Here is an 18,707-nt window from a genome sequence, read left to right on the forward strand (position 1 = left end):
ATTGATTTATCTATCATAGACAAGACCAAACATTGCTTATGCAGTTAGTGTTGTGAGCGAATTTATGCATGATCCAAGAGAGAGGAGACACATGCAAGTAGTTGACAAAATTCTCTAATACTTGAAGTGAAGTCTAGGAAAGGGGTAGTGTTCAAAAGGGAAGACACATTGACTATGAAGATATATACCGATGCTGACTATGCAGGTTCTATTACTGACAGAAAATCTACTTCTGGCTATTGTGTGTTTCTTGGAGATAGTCTGGTAACATAGAGAAGCAAAAAGCCAGATAGAGTATCTCGTTCTAGTGCAGAAGCTGAATTTCGAGCTCTTGCTCAAGGAGTGTGTGAAGGACTCTGGATGAAAATCATTTGGGATGATCTTAAAGTCAAAGTTGAGAACCCGGTGCAAGTACACTGTGACAATAAGTCTGCCATGAGCATAGCCCATATTCCAGTACAACATGACAGAACCAAACAAATTGAGATTAACAAACATTTCATCAAAAATATCTTGACAGAGATTTTGTGATTACAACTCATGTTCTTATTGAACTTCAAATAGCAGATATTGTTACCAAAGGGCTTCCTCTGGGTAGATTTCAAGATTTTGTAGGCAAGTTGAGAATGATTCATATTCATTTACCAACTTAAGGAGGAGTGTTGTAATTAGAAAAGATATCTTTAGAATCTTCCTAATTAGAGAAAATAGATATACAATCTTCTATTTTATTTTGTTTACCTACTTTTCCTATTTCCCTTTTTAGGAGAATTAGATTGTTACAAATAGAGGATATGAGAATGTATTTTTTACCATTCTGAATAATAAAATCAGTCCTTTTTTCAACTGTCTTGCTATTTCTTTACCAAACTCTTCTTTAATTGAAAACCCCATTTCATGATCATATCAACAATGTATATTCTTGTAGTCGTTATTTTTTTATATATTTTTGGAATATAAATAGACATTTCTCGAAAATGAGTCAGAGTCTTTATGTTGATTACTTGATCGGAGAGGAAGCTGCTTGTTTTATTCTTACTCAGATCGTTCTATTTTCCTATTCAGATTCTACATATTACGTTGTGCACTTTTTTCCTTACTAAATATAATGTAAATTAGATGTTTTATTTTAGTGTTATGTAGTTATCACCATAAAAATGAAAACTGAACCTTCTAAGAAATTAATTTCAGTAATTGTATTCTGAATAATGTTGAAAGCCTAAATTATGATAATTTATCTTTTACATTTGATGTGTGTGATTTTCTATCTAGTCCTTTAGTCTCTATTTTATTTTATTCTCTAATTAGTAGAAATCTAATTCTCCCTATTGTTTCTAATACTCCCCTATTGGAGCTTGTCTCATCTCCCCTCTGTTACTGAACTCCTCTCCTTTCACACCTATCTCTTTCACTTAAGAATCATGCCTGTCGTTATTGCACCATAGCTTCAATTGCTTGTTATTTTTGGCCTCTCCCTTTTTACGTTATTGACCCTCTCTAACAATAATTTGTTAACAAAAGCTTTTAATGATAAATATAAATCCCACACAAAAGGGAAGATGCAAGCTTGGAATTTCTGCTTTGATTTTATAGGAAAATCTGTTTTCAGGAGCTACTGTATATTTAAGTATGCACACGTAACCATGTAACAGAAATAAATCTGAAATGAATTAAACAGGTGGAGAAAGGGTCAGCTGTTTACTTAAGTGGTCTAAGGGAGAAGTACTTTGGAGAAGTTTTTTTAAATGCCTCTACATGCTTTGAAGATCCATTATCGATTGGAAAATCAAATTGTGTCTTGGAATCATCACATGAGAATTCATTTTCGAACAAATTTCGACCACAAAGAACCCTATATGAAGAAGGCTTGAATCATATTGCAAGATATGTGGAATCTTTTGAGTCTCAAGCAAACGAAATTTGGCTTGTATTTAGTTTTGAAGGTGTGTCACTGTCAAAACTTCTCTATTCCATGGAAGATGCATATGATACGACTGACCAAGAAAGACTTGAGCAAGCTAAACAAGCTCAGATACTACGACCCTCAAAGTGGTGGCATTGGTTGAAAACAACAGAAGAAGGGCAGACAGAAATGCGTAACCTTATCTGGCAGCTGGTATGTCTTAAACATAACTGTATTATAGTTCCCTAGTATTTAAAATATACTTTGAGATCTGTGTAGATATTAGATACTGCATTTATTTCAGGAAAAAGTAAAAAGCCATTTCTATTACTTAGGTGCACAGTTTTTTTCTTTTTTTTTTCTTTCTTTTTAAGTCCTTAGGTTTCTCATCATTTTTCTTTCTTTCTATTTATGGTGCATTATAAACCTGAGCATAAGTTCTTGGGTGCTTAATTTGTGTCTAATATTATAAATTGGTTAGCATGCAACCAGGGCTTATTAAGAAGTTTTTGTCCTAGTTTTTCTAATAATTCGTCAACCCAAATCTTGATCTCGAAACATTCATTATTCAAGTATCGTAAGAGTTTTTGCGGTTCAGTTTTTTGATATCTTAAATAAATTTGATAGCTGCTGTCAACAAAGACGGACAAATATTACATTTCCCAGAATTTATTATTGATTTTTCCTGTGCTGCATATTCTTGACAACCCTCAGTTATTAGCTCTCAAGTCCTGTCATGATCGCAACATCACACACAGAGATATTAAACCTGGTAAGACATGGGTAATTTATTGTTCCTGAGAGATCTATGCCTATACTGATTCTTAGAAGAACAGAATATTAATGACTTTAAATTCATAAGCACCAACTAGTTGATACGCTCTTGAACTGTGGATAAAAGGGCAATTTACTGAATCAATAGTATATCTATTTTTGCCTTTTTAAGTAAACTCACCTTTTATTCTTCTTTATTATAGATATACTTAATCAAGCTGGGTGATTTTTTATTAGAGTATAATATAAAAAATATTGCAATTTCCATTCTGTTATAAAACAGACAATGCTCTTTGTTGTAATTTGAGATAATATCTTTAGAATCTTCCTAATTAGAGGAAATAGATACATAATCTTTTATTTTATTTTCTCTATATTTCCTAGTTTCCCTATTTCCCTTTCTAGGAGAATTAGATTATTACAAATAGAGGGTATTAGAATGTATTTTTTGATGATTTGCATAATAAATCAGTGTTATTTTCCACATGGTATCAAAGCTTGTCTGATCCACTTCCGTTGTCTCTGCTGTCTGTCGGTGGCCGGCCGTCATGGCCGCCGGTAGCCCCCTAAAATTCTCTTTTTTAACCTGTGTTTTTTAATGGACTCCAATTGCGCTAGTTAAGTTCTGGCTTTTTTTTCCAGTTCTGCCTTCTTTGCTTTTTCCGCTGTGCACCACCGCTCTTCGCTGCCTTTTAGGGTCCGCTACCGGCCTCCGTACGTCGCTGGCCACCGTCCACCGCCGACCACAGTCGTAGTTCCGACTGGTGACCAGCGGATCTGGACCGTCTCTTCAAGCCACGGCCAACCCCGTCGGAGTCAGGACCAGACTCCGCTCAACGCGCCTCCACGCGCCGCCTTTCTTCAGCTGGTCTCGAGTGCGTGTTTGTCACGCGCCGCCTTCCCGTCGTCGGCATCAAACCGCACCATTGCCTGTCATCTCGCCGGACCTTCCTCTCGCTGTTCTAACCCTCCATATCAACTGTTGCTGCCATCAACTCACCGTAGAGAACCACCGAGAAAAACACCATCGTCATTGTCCCTCACCTTCAATGCCGCCGCGACACAAATACCTAAATCGCGTCACTGTTTGAACCAGATGCGCTGCCACCATTCTTCTACGCGAAACCATCTTCAAATCCAAGCGCGATCCTCCTTTGCCGTCAGCTATGCCGTCGAGCAACCTTCATCCATCATCCGCGAGAGCCATCTCTTTCGAATACCTGCACTCAAAAAAAGCAGACGAACACCCATCACACAGAGACCCAATTTGCGAAACCCAACTTCGCCACACAGTTCTTCCATGCATCTCCTTGCGAGTTTCATCCAATCTGGGCTGTCACCAACACCTCTATCCCCTAAAGCAGAATCGCAAGGCAGCCTCCATCTTCGTTGTCTTCACAGAAACTTCTTTTCGCATGCTTCCGCATCTCGTCTCTGCGCACTTACTAAATCTTGGGTTGTTCTACAAGACCCACTTTGACTCACATGGTTGACAACATCCATCTTAGCCGCGAGGAGGAGAGGAACTAACCCTTGAAAGTTTCATCTTGCATTTCCACCTCAGAGCATTCCCTCTTCGTTACTTTGATGCCACTGATGCCATAGTCGGTGCCCTCTTCGTTCTCCAGTTTTGGTTTCTCGAGCAACAGTGCTGCGATTATCTGCCGCTTGTGCCGCCACTGCAGTCAGTCGTTGCCGCCACAATCAGTTGCCAGTCCTACCTCTTCTACTTCTGCTTCTGATAATAGCTACACAATTGTGTTTCCAGAATCTGGCCTAGCTATAAGCTATACTTCCAGAGTTCAATCTAACCTAGCTATAAGCTATACTTCTAGAGTTGAATCTGACCTGGCTATAAGCTATACTTCCAGAGTTGAATCTGACCTAGCTATAAGCTATACTTCCAGAGTTGAATCTGACCTAGCTATAAGCTATACTTCCAGAGTNGCTATAAGCTATACTTCCAGAGTTGAATCTGACCTAGCTATAAGCTATACTTCCAGAGTTGAATTTGACCTAGCTATAAGCTATACTTTCTGAGGGGAAATATTTTTCAACCCCCAAAGAGAACTTCCTTCTTGGGCTAAAGTTTAGCCCGTACTTCTTGTGATACAGTGTGAAGTATCACCATTTAGGAGTAGTCCAGTAGAGAACTTTGGACCTCCAACCTGTCTTTGGCCTTTTGATGCCATGGTGTTTTTTGGTTTCTGCCAATGCTTTGTTATAACAGCTCATTGAAAGTTGTTCTTTAAGACTGCCCGCTGAATTGACTCTTTCGAAGTTGTGGGATTCAGTTTTGTCCCTCGTACGGATCAGTTCTCACCAGTTCTTCCACCTTCACGTTCTGCTGTTCAATCGTGAGGAGGGAGAAAGTTCCAACCGCTGCAGGGTAGTGTAGTTCCTGCAGGTTTGTTGCTGTTTGCCTTTGCAGGACAATTGTTTCCTGAAGGCCTCCCATATGTTCAGGGCAGTTAAGTCCCTTAAGGTTTGTTGCTACTCAAGGCAGTGAAGTCCCTAAAGGCTTGTTGCTATTTAGGGCAGTTAAGTTCCTTGAAGTTTAGTTGTTGTTCGCCACTATTGATGGCAATCCAGTCCTTGCAGTTTGTTGCTACAGGCCTTTCATCTATTCTTGCAGTTTGTTACTGTTTGCTGCTGCAAGTCACCATCCATTTTTTTTATGGAAATCTCTCTCGCCATTGCTGTCCAAGTTCAAGTTTGCCCTCTTCCATTGCTATCCAAGTTGAAGTTTGTCCAAGTTGGTTTATTGGGTTTATTGACTTTATCTTTGATTGAATTTGTCTATTTCAAGCTTGGTTCATACAATCTTGTATGATCCAGCTTGAGGGAGAGTGTTGTAATTTGAGATAATATCTTTAGAATCTTTCTAATTAGAGGAAATAGATACATAATCTTTTATTTTATTTTACTTTCTCTAGATTTCCTAGTTTCCCTATTTCCCTTTTTAGGAGAATTAGATTATTACAAATAAAGAGTATCATAATGTATTTTTGATGATTTGCATAATAAATAAGTGTTATTTTCCACACTCTTCGTTTGTCTTACGAGTTGTACTAGTTTGTTAGTATGTTATCCTCCATTGTACAGCTATGAGGGCAGCTACCATAAATGCTTACTCTGTATTCTGTTTTCAGTGGGTTGAATCAATTGAAAACCTTCAGTCTAAGTTTAATTTTCTCTCTAAAAATTTTCAATTTCAGTTTAATTCTTTCTGTCTAAATTTCTCTAAAGGTTTTGGGTCCTATGTTTACTCAAAAATGTTTCACCTGTGTATTTTAATACTTGACTAATTGTTTAAACACTACCCTTATCCACAGTTCATAACAACATTGCTATCTATGATTAATTGATGCATATTTTATTGATTTTTATTTTTTTATAATGCAATGCTCAATTGAAAGAATTTATTTAAAAAAAATTAACTGAATGTATTTTACTTTTGAAGAGAATATGGTGATATGCTTTGAAGATCAGGAAACAGGGAGATGCTTGAAAGAGATTCCCACTAAAGTTAATAATTCTGCCACCAAAATGTAAAGTGAAGTATCCTGGTTGTATTTCAGTACTATCCTTTTGTTTTAAATTGTTTGGTGCATCTGATAGTCTTGTTACAGGCAGAATTTCGTTTCCTAATGTTTGACATTCAAGTTATATTTCAAAAACTACTTGAATAAATATTTTTAAAGCCAATAATTTATTGCAATGATCCTCTTAGTTTGGCTGCCTATTGATCTACCATCTATTTCCAATTCTCTATCTCCTTGTGTGTGGAACATTTAATTTGTTTTTTCATTTCTTTTTGTTCAAAGTTTCACATTGACCAGAGATAAGACCAATTCATAATATATATATATATATATATATATATATATATATATATATAAGTGGATGCAAATTTCATCTTATAAGTCAGTTTTGTAGGGTTGAGTTAGGTTTAAAGTTCACTTCTTAATATGGTATCATAGTTAAGGGTTAGAATCTATCCTAGTGAAATTTGATGTTGGGTCTATGGTTCCACCTATTATCTAGTTAAGGGATAGACTACCCATTTATACAAGTAGGTGAAAACCTCACTATACAAGCTGGTTTTGTAGAGGGTTAAGTTAGGTTCAAAGTTCACGTTTTAACACTTTTTGAAAATTGATCTATCAAAATTAAATTCTCTGCTATTTCTATTCACATTTACTCATTCTCTTCCAAAAAAGTAAGCTATATATGGTGACTGACATTTCAGTAAAAATAATATGCAAAGAAATTCATTCACTGTGAAATCCAATCTTCATCTCTTTTGATAAGAATTTTATATTTGAGCTGTTTTTGTTCTTGATTGCTTACCATTTATTTGTTTAGAGAGGACCTACTATTACTTATGTATCTGAATTCTATGTCTTTTAGTTATGATAAATGTTGAGATTTTCTTATGAAGCCTTTCATGTACTGTACATATGGAATTTAAATTCAGCTATATCACATGATGCATAAATATTTCCTAATTAACTCTTCAAATCATTACACTGTGAATCTATCTATAAACAGGTCTATGAGATATCTATGTAAGCTATATATCCTGCTTGCATTGGGAATTTTTTTTCTCAAATTATTATTTACCTGATAGTCATATTTGAGCCTTTGGCAATGATAGCAATAAAACTAGGTTAGTGCTTACCTTTAAAACTTGAGTTGTCTATCCAACTATATGTCTCCATTCATGTGTGCATAATTTCTAGGCGTTTTGAAGTGAGTTTGGTTCCTTTTTGCTGTTCTTTTAGGCGTATTATTGACTTTGGAAGTGGACTTGATGAATATACATTAAATAATTTGTATGGTTCTACTGGGCCTTCGAGGTATTTCGCTTCTCTTTACACACTGATCATTTACTTGTGATTATTGTGGTAAAAATTTGCTATATTTCTTCAGAGCTGAGCAAACCTATGAGTACACACCTCCTGAAGCTTTACTAAATGCTACATGGTATCAAGGGCCAACAAGCTCGACTTTGAAGTATGTGATATTTCTACACGAAGTTAGCATCCATATTCTTTTTTTTTCTTTTAAGATGTTGCTTGGTCTTTTGATTCTGCATGTTTTTGATGCAACCTTTATGCTTTCACAGATATGACATGTGGAGCGTTGGTGTTGTGATGTTAGAGTTGGTCTTAGGGACACCAGATGCTTTTCAGATAAATGCTTTAACACGGACTCTATTAGATCAACATCTAGAAGGCTGGAATGAGGGCGTGAGGGAGCTGGCATATAAGTATGCATATTTTATGGTGTTAATCTTGATTTTGTTTTATAGCAAGAAATTAGGATGACACAATGATAGTACCTATCTATCTAAACTAGAAAGGCAACCAAAATTTGTTTATGTGATGTAAGTTCTTGCTAGTTCAAAAGGAATGTACCCTTTAGGTGTTTTTCTGTTTCTGAAGATGTCTTGCTCACCAATTCACCAAATTGTTTGATGGGAACTAAGATCCAAGTTAGTTCCACTAATGGATAGGAGGTAGTTCAGTATTAGGAGTATATACCATAGAAAATAACTGGTTCTATGGTAACAAATCTATTAAAGCAGTTCTGTATTAAAAGTTGTAGGATGTCAGTTAAGAGTGGAAAATGACTGGCACTGTATTAGGATTTAGGTGTATATATCTTTAATTTTACTAGAAAATAGTTCTGTATTAGAAGTGCATAGTGGCAGTTATGCATGGAAAATAACTTTTGGGAGTCATGTTCTAAAAGTGTGTGCCTAATAGTTGGTTGTGAAATTAGGAATTATGAAATTATTTGTAGTTTGTGGATAACTAGTTTATGGCTGTATCGTGTGTGATTTTCAGTGTCTAATATTATATTTACTTTCTCTTTTAGGGTTTTATTGAATTTATTTTTAAACTCAACTTAATCAGTATCTCAATGCTAGAGTTTCTGTTTTGTTGTTCATAATATTTGGCTGGAGTTTTTTTTACACAAGGACAAGTCCTTCATTGAATTGGAATTGCCTCAATATTTATTAAATATTAAGGAAGCAGGGGAGAACAAATGCTTCGAAATTTCAAAACACTGGGCATCTGGGAGTTGATTGCCATTCTCTCTGTTATATGATTGCATTTTCAGTTGTTTATTTATATCAGGTATTTATTATTGCAAAACCTCCCAAGCATTTTGTCTGCCACAGTCCCATACATTTTGTAGGTTTGACTGTTGATAACTAAAATATTTACTTTCTCCTTCAAGGGTGGTATGTGCAAGCAGTCAGGTGTATACTTTTAAATATTAATAGTTTACATCTAAACGTGTTATTTTTGTTCTAAAGACTTTATGGTAATGAAGGGAACTTATATTTATTCATTCTTTTGAATTTCTGTACCCTATAATTTTAACTATCATCTTTTAATGTGGTAACAGACTTAGATCATTCATGGAATTGTGCATTTTAATCCCTGGGATCTCCAGGTCCAGCAGTTTCTCAAAAAAGTATGACCCAGTGAACCAAGTAAGTTTTACCACCGTCACTGTTTTAATCTTTGGTTCTTGACCTGACTAAAGCTAATTAAGTTGTTTAAACTTTTTCATGTGTTATGACGTTGTTGATTGACAAGTTTTAAAATTAAAAATATTTTACTATTTTATAATAAATATATTTGTTTTGGACATTTCTAGATTAAGGTGATTTTCAACAAGACAAGCACCAAAGATTATCTCCATTTGTTAACCTCATGCTTAATCCAAGTCTAATGTCGCTGAAAATGACTGTGTTAGAAAGTCATCTTAATTTCAGTTGTCCCTAACTCACCTTTGTTGTAGCCTGTCTTAGATGCAATGTCAAGGGTCTTGTTTAGTCTCACATTGACTACAAATATTGATTACATTAGAGCCTAAAAAGATTGGAGCATTTTCAATGCCTAAGTCTATTTGTGTGGAGTTGAGTTAGATCCTAATCCCGAAATTTAGAAGATACTCAGTAGTTGATAAATGGACTGTGAAAGACAAGTAGGAGGGGTTGAAATGGAATTTTATATTTTTTTTTTTCATCAGCAAAAAGAATTAGAGACCTCCCAGATCTGGGATTTTATAATACAGCTAAGAGACCACTGACTACAATTGGTGTCATGTTTTTGTATTGTTCTACTTATCAGTTTTGTTAATTTAAATGCAACACCCATAATTATAAATAAATTAATACCTTTTCATACAAAGACATTTTTTTTACAGTTTATAAAAAATAACATTTTTTTATTGATATATTTGTTCTATATCACTATATCAGTAAAGAAAGCATGGTCCAAACCAAACACAAATAATGGGATCACTGCAAACCCTATCCAAGATGGTCTTCTCATGACCACTGCAGCATGATGAATAACACCCTTCTTTTGCACTAGTTTCAGATAAAAAATCTTTTTTATAACTATTTTTAATACAGAACAAAACTTAAGGAGATTGAGAGGAAGAAAATGTTTAGTGGTGTTTGGTATTTATCCCCGTCCTTCTGTAGTTAGTCTGAGAGTTGTGGGAATTAGTAAGTCTTGGAGTATTGTTGTCTTGTATATATTTAGAATTTAGGATTTAAGATTCGGATAATTGAAAATTTGATGCAATCTTTACCCATTCTTTTTGTATTGTTATCCTCCAGGAGTAATTTAGTATGCTTTAGTTTCTGTGTCTTCCTCTTCCCCGCCTTCCCCTCCTTCTTAGGCCAAATGTAATTTTGAATGGCCTATATATGGGTCCAGTCCAATGGTTTAGTTGTTGGAAAGATGCGACCTTCCAGCTTTCTTATTTGAACATACGTTGACCTGATGAAGTGTTCATTTTTGTCGATATAGGTTGGAGTTTCACCTGCATCTTGGAAATGCTCTGAAGAATTCTTTTCTCGTCAAATTAGGAACAGAGATCCCCTTAAAATAGGGTTAGCTTGCTACATCTGATGCTTTTCCTTTTAGCATATTATATCAAGTCCTTCTGTACAGTTCAATAACTTTATGAAAGAAATATTTCCTTTGACTTGCAGTTTTTCAAACATCTGGGCTTTACGGTTAGTGCGTCGATTGTTACATTGGGATCCAGTAAGTTGTCACCTTAAAATGGATTTCTTGTCATGTTTACCCTCAAAACATGTTTTATTGATGAAAGTGTAAATTGTTTTCCATCATATCATTGAAGTATGATTGACTTTTTATTGGAATCCAGTAAGTTGCAAGGGTAAAAGGGATTTCTTGTCATGTTTACCCTCAAAATATGTTTGATGGATGAAACTATGTAAATAGTTTACCACTATATATCATTGGAGTTTGATTGACTTATCTATGTGGAGTTGTACTAAGTTCTGCATTTCTATTAAATCTGTCCATGGAGGAAAAGAACAAGACACATGAAGGAACCCATATGTTTGAATCACCCAATAGGACAAATATTTATGTTGGGTTTCATAAATGCAAGAAAAATGACAAGAATGTGCAGTTACCCGAATTAACAGAATTTCAGTGATATACAATATGTACCAAGTTAGAGTATATAAATCTTGTACCAAGCCTATTATATAACTAATTTGAGGGTCTTTAAATTATTTGTGAAAATACCTTTCAGTTGATCATTTCAATTGATAAAGCTAGTGGTTTGTCTCTGAATAATTGGTTCTGTCAACAATTGTTGTGCAGTATTATTTCAACAATTGTGAGAACTGTACACCAAAGACTATGAAAAAGGAACTCCAACTAGACTCGTCAATTTGACCAACCAACGGGGCTTGGGGCGAAAGAGCCCACATATTAAAATGCCCACATGGCTCGGGCAATGAAAGCCTCATGGGCTAGGGCCAATCAGCCAGTCTATGCAAGTTAGTCCTAGGTTAAGATAAATAGGGCTTGTCTTGCCCAAGTCAAATATGTCATTTGGGTTGGGCCCATGTTAGATGCTATTCAAGTGAAGTCAAAGTTGATCGGATCCACGTTGTGCTTAGTTAATCAAGCCCACATTGGATAAAGTTGATTAGAGTCCATAAAAAAGTCAAGTCGAGTCGAATCCTCGTAAGGTCAAGTGAAGTTAGGTGCACATTGGGCCAAGAGGAGTTAAACACACCTCAGATCGAGTTGAGTAGGGCTTGAGTCAAGCAAAGTTGGACCCATATTTGGCTCAATCGAGTCTCCTTCTTGTCATTACCATGTTTGTCTTTGCAAGATGCCCAAGACCTGAGTAATGAAGCTACTATAGACCACAGTGAAGAAGAAGAGGAAGAAGACAAATTTTTTAGCAAAAAATATGAAAGAAGAGAACAACCCACTTCGACTCTCGAGTAAGAAAAATTATCTAATCCGGAGGTGAGGATCCTTGAAGATATCCATGAGGAGTAGGTAAGTATTACTGAGGATTTACCCATTGCATTGAGAAAGGGGAGAAGATCATGTGCTAAATATCCTATTTCTCAATATGTTTGCACTAACAATCTCTCTGATAAGCACAAAAGTTTTATTGCTGCCACTGATGCGACAAAAATTCCTACCTAAATATTGGAGGCCATGAACCTTGAACATTGGAATCGAGCCATGAAAGAAGAGATGAATGCACTAGAAAGAAATTCAACTTGGGAGATTGTTGATAAGCCAAGAGACAAGAAGGCAGTAGGGTGTAGATGGATATTCGCAGTGAAACATAAGGCAAATGGGACAATAGAAAAATATGAAGCTAGATTGGTGGCAGAAGGATATACCCAAACATATGGGATTGACTTTGAGGAGAAATTTGCCCTAGTGCCAAAGATGAATAAGTTCGACTTATTCTCGCTTTGGCTGCTCATTTTGGATGGGACTTACACCAGCTGGATGTGAAGAATGTCTTTTTTCATGGAAATCTAGAAGAGGAAGTATACATGGAGATTCCCCCAGACTTTAAAGTGAAAAATGAAAGAAATAAGGTATGCCTCCTAAAGAAAGCATTGTATGGGCTTAAGCAATCCCCTAGAGCATGGTTTGGAAGATTTACAAAAGCAATGGTTTCCTTGGGATACAGACAAAGCCAAGGAGATCACACTCCATTCATAAAGCACTCTTCTACAGGTAAACTCACTCTATTGTTTGTCTATGTGGATGATATGATTATTGCAGGAGATGATGAAACAGAAAAATTGGTATTAAAAGATAAATTGGCAATTCAATTTGAAATGAAAGGCCCAGGAAAACTCAAATATTTTCTTGGAATAGAGGTTGCCTACCCCAAAAATGGAATTTTCATCTCCCAAAGGAAATATGTACTTGATCTCCTCAAAGAAACAGGAATGTTAGGATGTAGCACCTCAACAATGCCTATAGAACAGAATCACATAATTGGAAGTGAAGAAAGTGCTACTGTAGAGAAGGTCCAATATAAGAGATTGGTAGGAAAATTGATTTATCCATCACACACAAGACCAGACATTGCTTATGCAGTTAGTGTAGTGAGCCAATTGATGCATGATCCAAGAGAGAGACACATGCAAGAAGTTGACAAAATTCTCCAATACTTGAAGTCAAGTCTAGGAAAAGGGCTATTATTCAAAAGGGAAGACACATTGACTATGAAGATATATACTGATGCTGACTATGCAGGTTCTATTACTGACAAAAAATCTACTTTTGGGTATTGTGTATTTCTTGGAGATAGTCTGGTAACATGGAGAAGCAAAAAGTAAGATAGAGTATCCCGTTCTAGTGCAGAAACTGAATTTCGAGCCCTTGCTCAAGGAATGTGTGAAGGACTTTGAATGAAAATCATTTTGGATGATCTTAAAGTCAAAGTGGAGAACCCAGTGCAACTACATTGTGACAATAAGTCTGCTATGAGCATAGCCCATAATCCAGTACAACATGACAGAACCAAACACATTGAGATTGACAGACATTTGATCAAAGATAATCTTGACAAAGGCTTTGTGATTACAGCTCATGTTCCTACAGAACTTCAAATAGCATATATTTTTACAAAAAGGTTTCTTTCGGGTAGATTTTAAGATCTTGTAGGCAAGTTGGGAATGATTGATATTCATTTACCAACTTGAGGGGGAGTGTTGTAATTTGAGATAATATCTTTAGAATCTTAATAGATACATAATCTTTTATTTTATTTTATTTTATTTTATTTTATTTTTCCTAGTTTTCCTTGTTTCCCTATTTTTCTTTTTAGGAGAACTAGATTATTACAAATGGAGAATATGAGAATGTATTTTTTTATCATTGAGAATAATAAATCAGTTTTATTTTCAACTGCAGGGATATTTCTTTGCAAAGCTGCAATCTAACATTCAAAATTGGGTTCCACAACAAGATCCAAAGGACTAGATTAAAGATATGGAACTTGCTCTAGACGTGGGAGAAGGGTCAGCAAGGAAGAATCACACCCTCCTTAGTGAAGAAAAAACAAAAAAAAAATAATGAGATTTGTAACAGAAACAAAAATTATGATGGAGGATGGAGGGGATGTATCAAGAAAGTGAGTGAAGATTGTGGGCTGTGAAGGTCAACTTCGTTATAACCCAATTATAGAGTTAACCTAGAAGAGAGTCGTAGGTGGAGATGTAGCCAAGCAAGATTTTTTCCCAAAATCAGATTTACGTAATAGCAATAAGAATTCATTGTTGAACTTAACCTGGATAATGATTGGAACATCAATGACATTGGAATTTTAGGATTCCAAATTACTGGGTTCAAAATCTGGTATATAAAAACCACTCACATTTCGGCCATCACCCAAGCCTCTAGATTTAAAATTGCAAACAGTAACCAGTGGGTTCCTTTCCGATGATAAGACACTATCACACTGTCATGGGATCAAGCTTCACTGTTCCAACCTTAAGAATAAGGTTGTTCTACAATGAAGTGTAATGATAGGATATAATGTGTGATGGAGGAAGCAGATTAGAAATAGTTGTTAGTTAGGTTGTTAGGATGAGTGAGGTTTCCTTTATATAATGGGGGGTCCTGGTATGTAGGCATTTTTTGATAATTTTGTAGATTGAGCTTTAGCTCTTTGTGAAGGGGAAACCCTTGGAGGAGAGAGTGCTCTCCTATTTTGTGTTCTTTTCAGTCTTTTCAATAAAATTATATCACTCTTCTTTCTCTTTTCAATTCTGGGTTTCTAACAAAACACAATATAGCAGGTCAGATAATAGGTCAGCTAAGGAGGGAGAAGAAATGTTAAGGCCTTGGACTACGAGGGTGGAATTACCCACATTTGAGGGGAATTATCCTTTAGGATGGATTTTAAGAGCAGAGAAAATGTTTGATGTTCAGAATGACACTTCAAGGGAAAAACTGGGTTTGGCTTCCATCTGCGTGAAGGAAAAGGCAATGATAAATCATGAGGGCGATGATAAAGTAGATAAGAACAATGAGCCAGAAGCTGTGGATGAATCACATGATTTAAGGTTACTAGAACATACTGCAACTTTGACTCATGTGGAGGCTGGTGAAGATGTTGCAGCTTTGATTCCTATGTCACCTATTAATGATGATCGAATGGACATAAACGAATGGGTTGAGTACAGCGGTGGTGATGTGAACCAGCCTATGAACGATGAAACTGAACCTTTAAATTTGACTTTTGTCAACATAACAGATAAAGATTATTAGTATTTGCTTAATGTTGATGAAAAAAATGCCAAAAAAAGGGACTCAATGATAGGATTTTGATGGAGTTCTTGAGCTTGAATCGAATTCCAATTCAATTGAGTCACAAGATCTATAGAAGCTAAACCAGAGCAGATTGAAGTAGGGAAAACATCTATAGAAGCAGCGACACAAGATCTCATGGAAAGGGATGAAGCACTCCAGCAGCTTAAATTTCCGGAGTACAACGTTGAGGAAAGGGTTGTTTCAGCATAGGAGAGAATTGTTAGGCATGTAAATAATGAGAAAGAATGGAATAGATATTATAGAAGGAATGATAGCATATGGGAGGTTTACTGTAGAACGAAATAAAAGGAAGCGGTGGAAAGGTATGTGGATGCAGTGCTGTCAGTTGGCAGTTGATCTATATAATTAGACCAATCAGTTCCTTGTACGGGGCATTCATTTATGTTGCAAGTCTTTGATTTGTGACAGGGAATACCCTGTGTGAAAGGAAGCTTTTCCTTTGTAAACTTTGGCTTATACAGCTAATAGTGAATAATTAAGTTTAGAAGTTTTTCTTAGTTCTTTTCAGTCTTGTTTTTCTCTTCACGGTTTCTGGGGCCTAATGGTCAATGTCGTGTTTGGTGTTGTGTTAGAGTTAGTGGCTAATAGGTTAAGAGTATCAAAACACGTTAAAACACATAATGAGGAAGGATTCTTTTTTCTTTCAAACTTCGTTGAAATATTCTTGACTAAATTCATTTCATGATCTTGGGCTTAAACTCGAAATTTACTGTATATTTCCCACTCCACAAAAAAGGAGAACAGATATGGCTAATAGTAGTCTGTATTTTAATTGTGTGCTGCTACTATATCTAATCAAGGCTTCTGTCATAACTGTAGGAGGATCGGCCAAGTATTGATGAGGCTCTTCAACATCCTTATTTCCAACATCCCCGCAGAGAGTGATTATATAGAAAACGATAAGGTCTTCTCCACCGATTTATTCATTTGCAGGTAAGTAATCTGTGCCTCTAACTTAAAAGCTTATGTTAGAATTTTGTCTATAAAACTTAGGTTAAATAAGTTTTTAATACCCTTAAAATTGGTTCAAATTGAAATTTTTACATCCAAAATTTTTTCACGTTTTTTAGATCCCTCTGTTCGTTACTATCTTACTTTTGAATTAATTATATTAACATGTTAATTATAACAATGTCCCATGAAATGTCTAGTGATTGATTTTGTGAGACTCTTAAGAGTAACAAAGTTACTGCTTGGACCAAAGTAATAAAGTTACTATTTGGATCAAATTATTAAATATTTATAAAAACACTGAACAAATTGTAGAGTTTCTAAAAACTTAATCAACCCTAACTTTAGTCTTATAACGTAATGAAATCCATGCACTACTCTCATTATACAAAATGCCAGTCACTTTCTTGTGTTAATACATTGAAAAATGAAATGGACAAGAACTGTATGTAGTAATACTTTTTTTGCATAGTGTGGGACTAAAATGGGTATTTTAGAATGTTAAAAAGTACTGTGATCGACACTCAATTGCGGCTTTTACAATGATTCTGTGTCTTCTATTACTGAAAACGTGTCCCTGAACAGAAACAGGGCAGTTTTATTTTGTCTATATACGTGGAGGATTCGTGTTTGATAAAAGATGAGGCCAAAAATACAAATACTGACTAATAAATAGGGCCATAGTCGCATGGTTGACGACCCGGAGGATCCTATGAGCATCGAATGCTTCATATTCTACATTGAATTATAAAAAAAGTTAGTGGTGTTTCTTTGTCTTGATTTTATAAAAGAATAAATGCATTACAGCACATGAGAGCGGAAACAACATCAATGATAGGTTCTGCAGATATTTATTCATTTTGTTTAAATGAACTTTGCTGATTTTAGCTGCATCATGAACTATAATATATCATTATCCTTTACCTTAGTTGGTTGGCTGGTTCTTAATGACTGCTATTTCATCTCATTTCATTTCCTTCAGATATGCTGTAATGACATTATGAAAGTCAATATGCCTCTTCAAGGACATCGAGGAAAGCTGAAAATCTAGCGGGGCCGGTTGGCATCGAATATCGTCTGTAATTGGCATGCAAACTTTAGTAGAATGAAAGATTTGGAATTCATGAAAGGCTCGTCATAAAGAAAGATCAATATTGCCTCTGCTTAGAACAGCCTTTACGGCGCATTCGGCCAAACATGATGGAATACTGGTCGGTGAAAATTCGATTTTTTATTATCCCATACAATAAAATACATTAATGTGCTGTGTTAATAAAATTCCTTTGTATATCCGTGTATAAGTAGAGTTCATGTTCGTAAGGAAATGCTTGCAATTAAGATTTTAAAAGTTCTTTTGTAAAATAAAAAAATTGATATTCAATATAAATTATGAGAATAGGGTAATAAACTTGTTATTCAATTGAGATTGTAAAGGATTATTTTTCTAATTTGATTTTTATGGATTTTTGGGTTACTTTTATCGATCTCTTCTAATTTCAAACTTTTTTTACACCCGAGTAATTGTTTTTAAGTTATTGCTTCCGTAATTATTTTAATTATTGTCATTATATATTGTTTTTTAGTAAATGAAAATGGGATAAATTTTTTATTTTTATACGTGATATTCTTTTTGACTTATTTCAGTTTTTAAACTTTTTATTTTATAGTTAGCAAGTTAAAAATGTTGTTATTATGAATTTGCGGAGAACAATAAAATAAATGGAATTCGTGATATTTTTACAAAATTTTAAAATATGAATAGCTTTCTTTTATATAAAAAATATTTAAAATCGTATTTTAACAAATTTCTTTAAAATGGTAACCACCTTCGCAGCCTACATATATGGAACATATCCCATCATCAATAATTACAATATCATAGTTTTAGTAAGATTGTAAATATGTTATTTTAAATGATTTTTTATTTAAAATGGATACGTGAAATCGGATAATTTCCAAAGTTAAAGTTGATACTATATTATTGTAAAACAATTATATAAAAAGGTTAAATTATTAAAATGATTATTTATTTATTTAGTGTGGTATCGTATTTTAAAATGAATAAAATTAAGGATTAAATATATTTTGTTTAAATTATTTTAAAAAATTAAGTTTCATATATATATATATATAAACGTTAAAACACATAATGAGGAAGTGTTCTTTTTTCTTTCAAACTTCGTTGAAATATTCTTGACTAAATTCATGTCATGATCTTGGGCTTAAACTCGAAATTTGTTGTATATTTCCCACTCCACTAAAAGGGAAAACAGATTTGGCTAATAGTAGTCCGTATTTTAATTATGTGCTGCTACTATATCTAATCAAGGCTTCTGTCATAACTGTAGGAGGATCGGCCAAGTATTGATGAGGCTCTTCAACATCCTTATTTCCAACAT

The 18,707-nt window shown here is 34.9% G+C and overlaps 1 protein-coding gene across 8 annotated transcripts in view; it reads left to right on the forward strand.

Annotated features, from left to right (window-relative positions):
* LOC106771884 overlaps window positions 1-17,628 on the forward strand; it is a 38,881-nt gene extending 21,253 nt beyond the window's left edge. For 4 of the 8 annotated variants that reach the window (XM_022784608.1, XM_022784610.1, XM_022784613.1 and 1 more), the window contains exons 11-22: window positions 1,679-2,116; window positions 2,531-2,675; window positions 6,141-6,228; window positions 7,465-7,539; window positions 7,613-7,696; window positions 7,809-7,952; window positions 9,101-9,188; window positions 10,522-10,604; window positions 10,707-10,761; window positions 13,936-14,181; window positions 16,177-16,290; window positions 17,291-17,628. In XM_022784608.1, coding sequence (XP_022640329.1) covers window positions 1,679-2,116; window positions 2,531-2,675; window positions 6,141-6,228; window positions 7,465-7,539; window positions 7,613-7,696; window positions 7,809-7,952; window positions 9,101-9,188; window positions 10,522-10,604; window positions 10,707-10,761; window positions 13,936-14,004 — 1,269 coding nt within the window. In that variant the 3' untranslated portion in view covers window positions 14,005-14,181; window positions 16,177-16,290; window positions 17,291-17,628. Of the gene's footprint in view, window positions 1-1,678; window positions 2,117-2,530; window positions 2,676-6,140; window positions 6,229-7,464; window positions 7,540-7,612; window positions 7,697-7,808; window positions 7,953-9,100; window positions 9,189-10,521; window positions 10,605-10,706; window positions 10,762-13,935; window positions 14,182-16,176; window positions 16,291-17,290 lie in introns of those variants that run through there. The other 4 variants (XM_022784609.1, XM_014657902.2, XM_022784612.1 and 1 more) reach the window with 4 other exon arrangements.
* Window positions 17,629-18,707: the final 1,079 nt, after the last annotated feature.

This window comes from Vigna radiata, chromosome 8 (genome assembly GCF_000741045.1).
Source record: "Vigna radiata var. radiata cultivar VC1973A chromosome 8, Vradiata_ver6, whole genome shotgun sequence".
Classification (NCBI taxonomy): domain Eukaryota; kingdom Viridiplantae; phylum Streptophyta; class Magnoliopsida; order Fabales; family Fabaceae; genus Vigna; species Vigna radiata.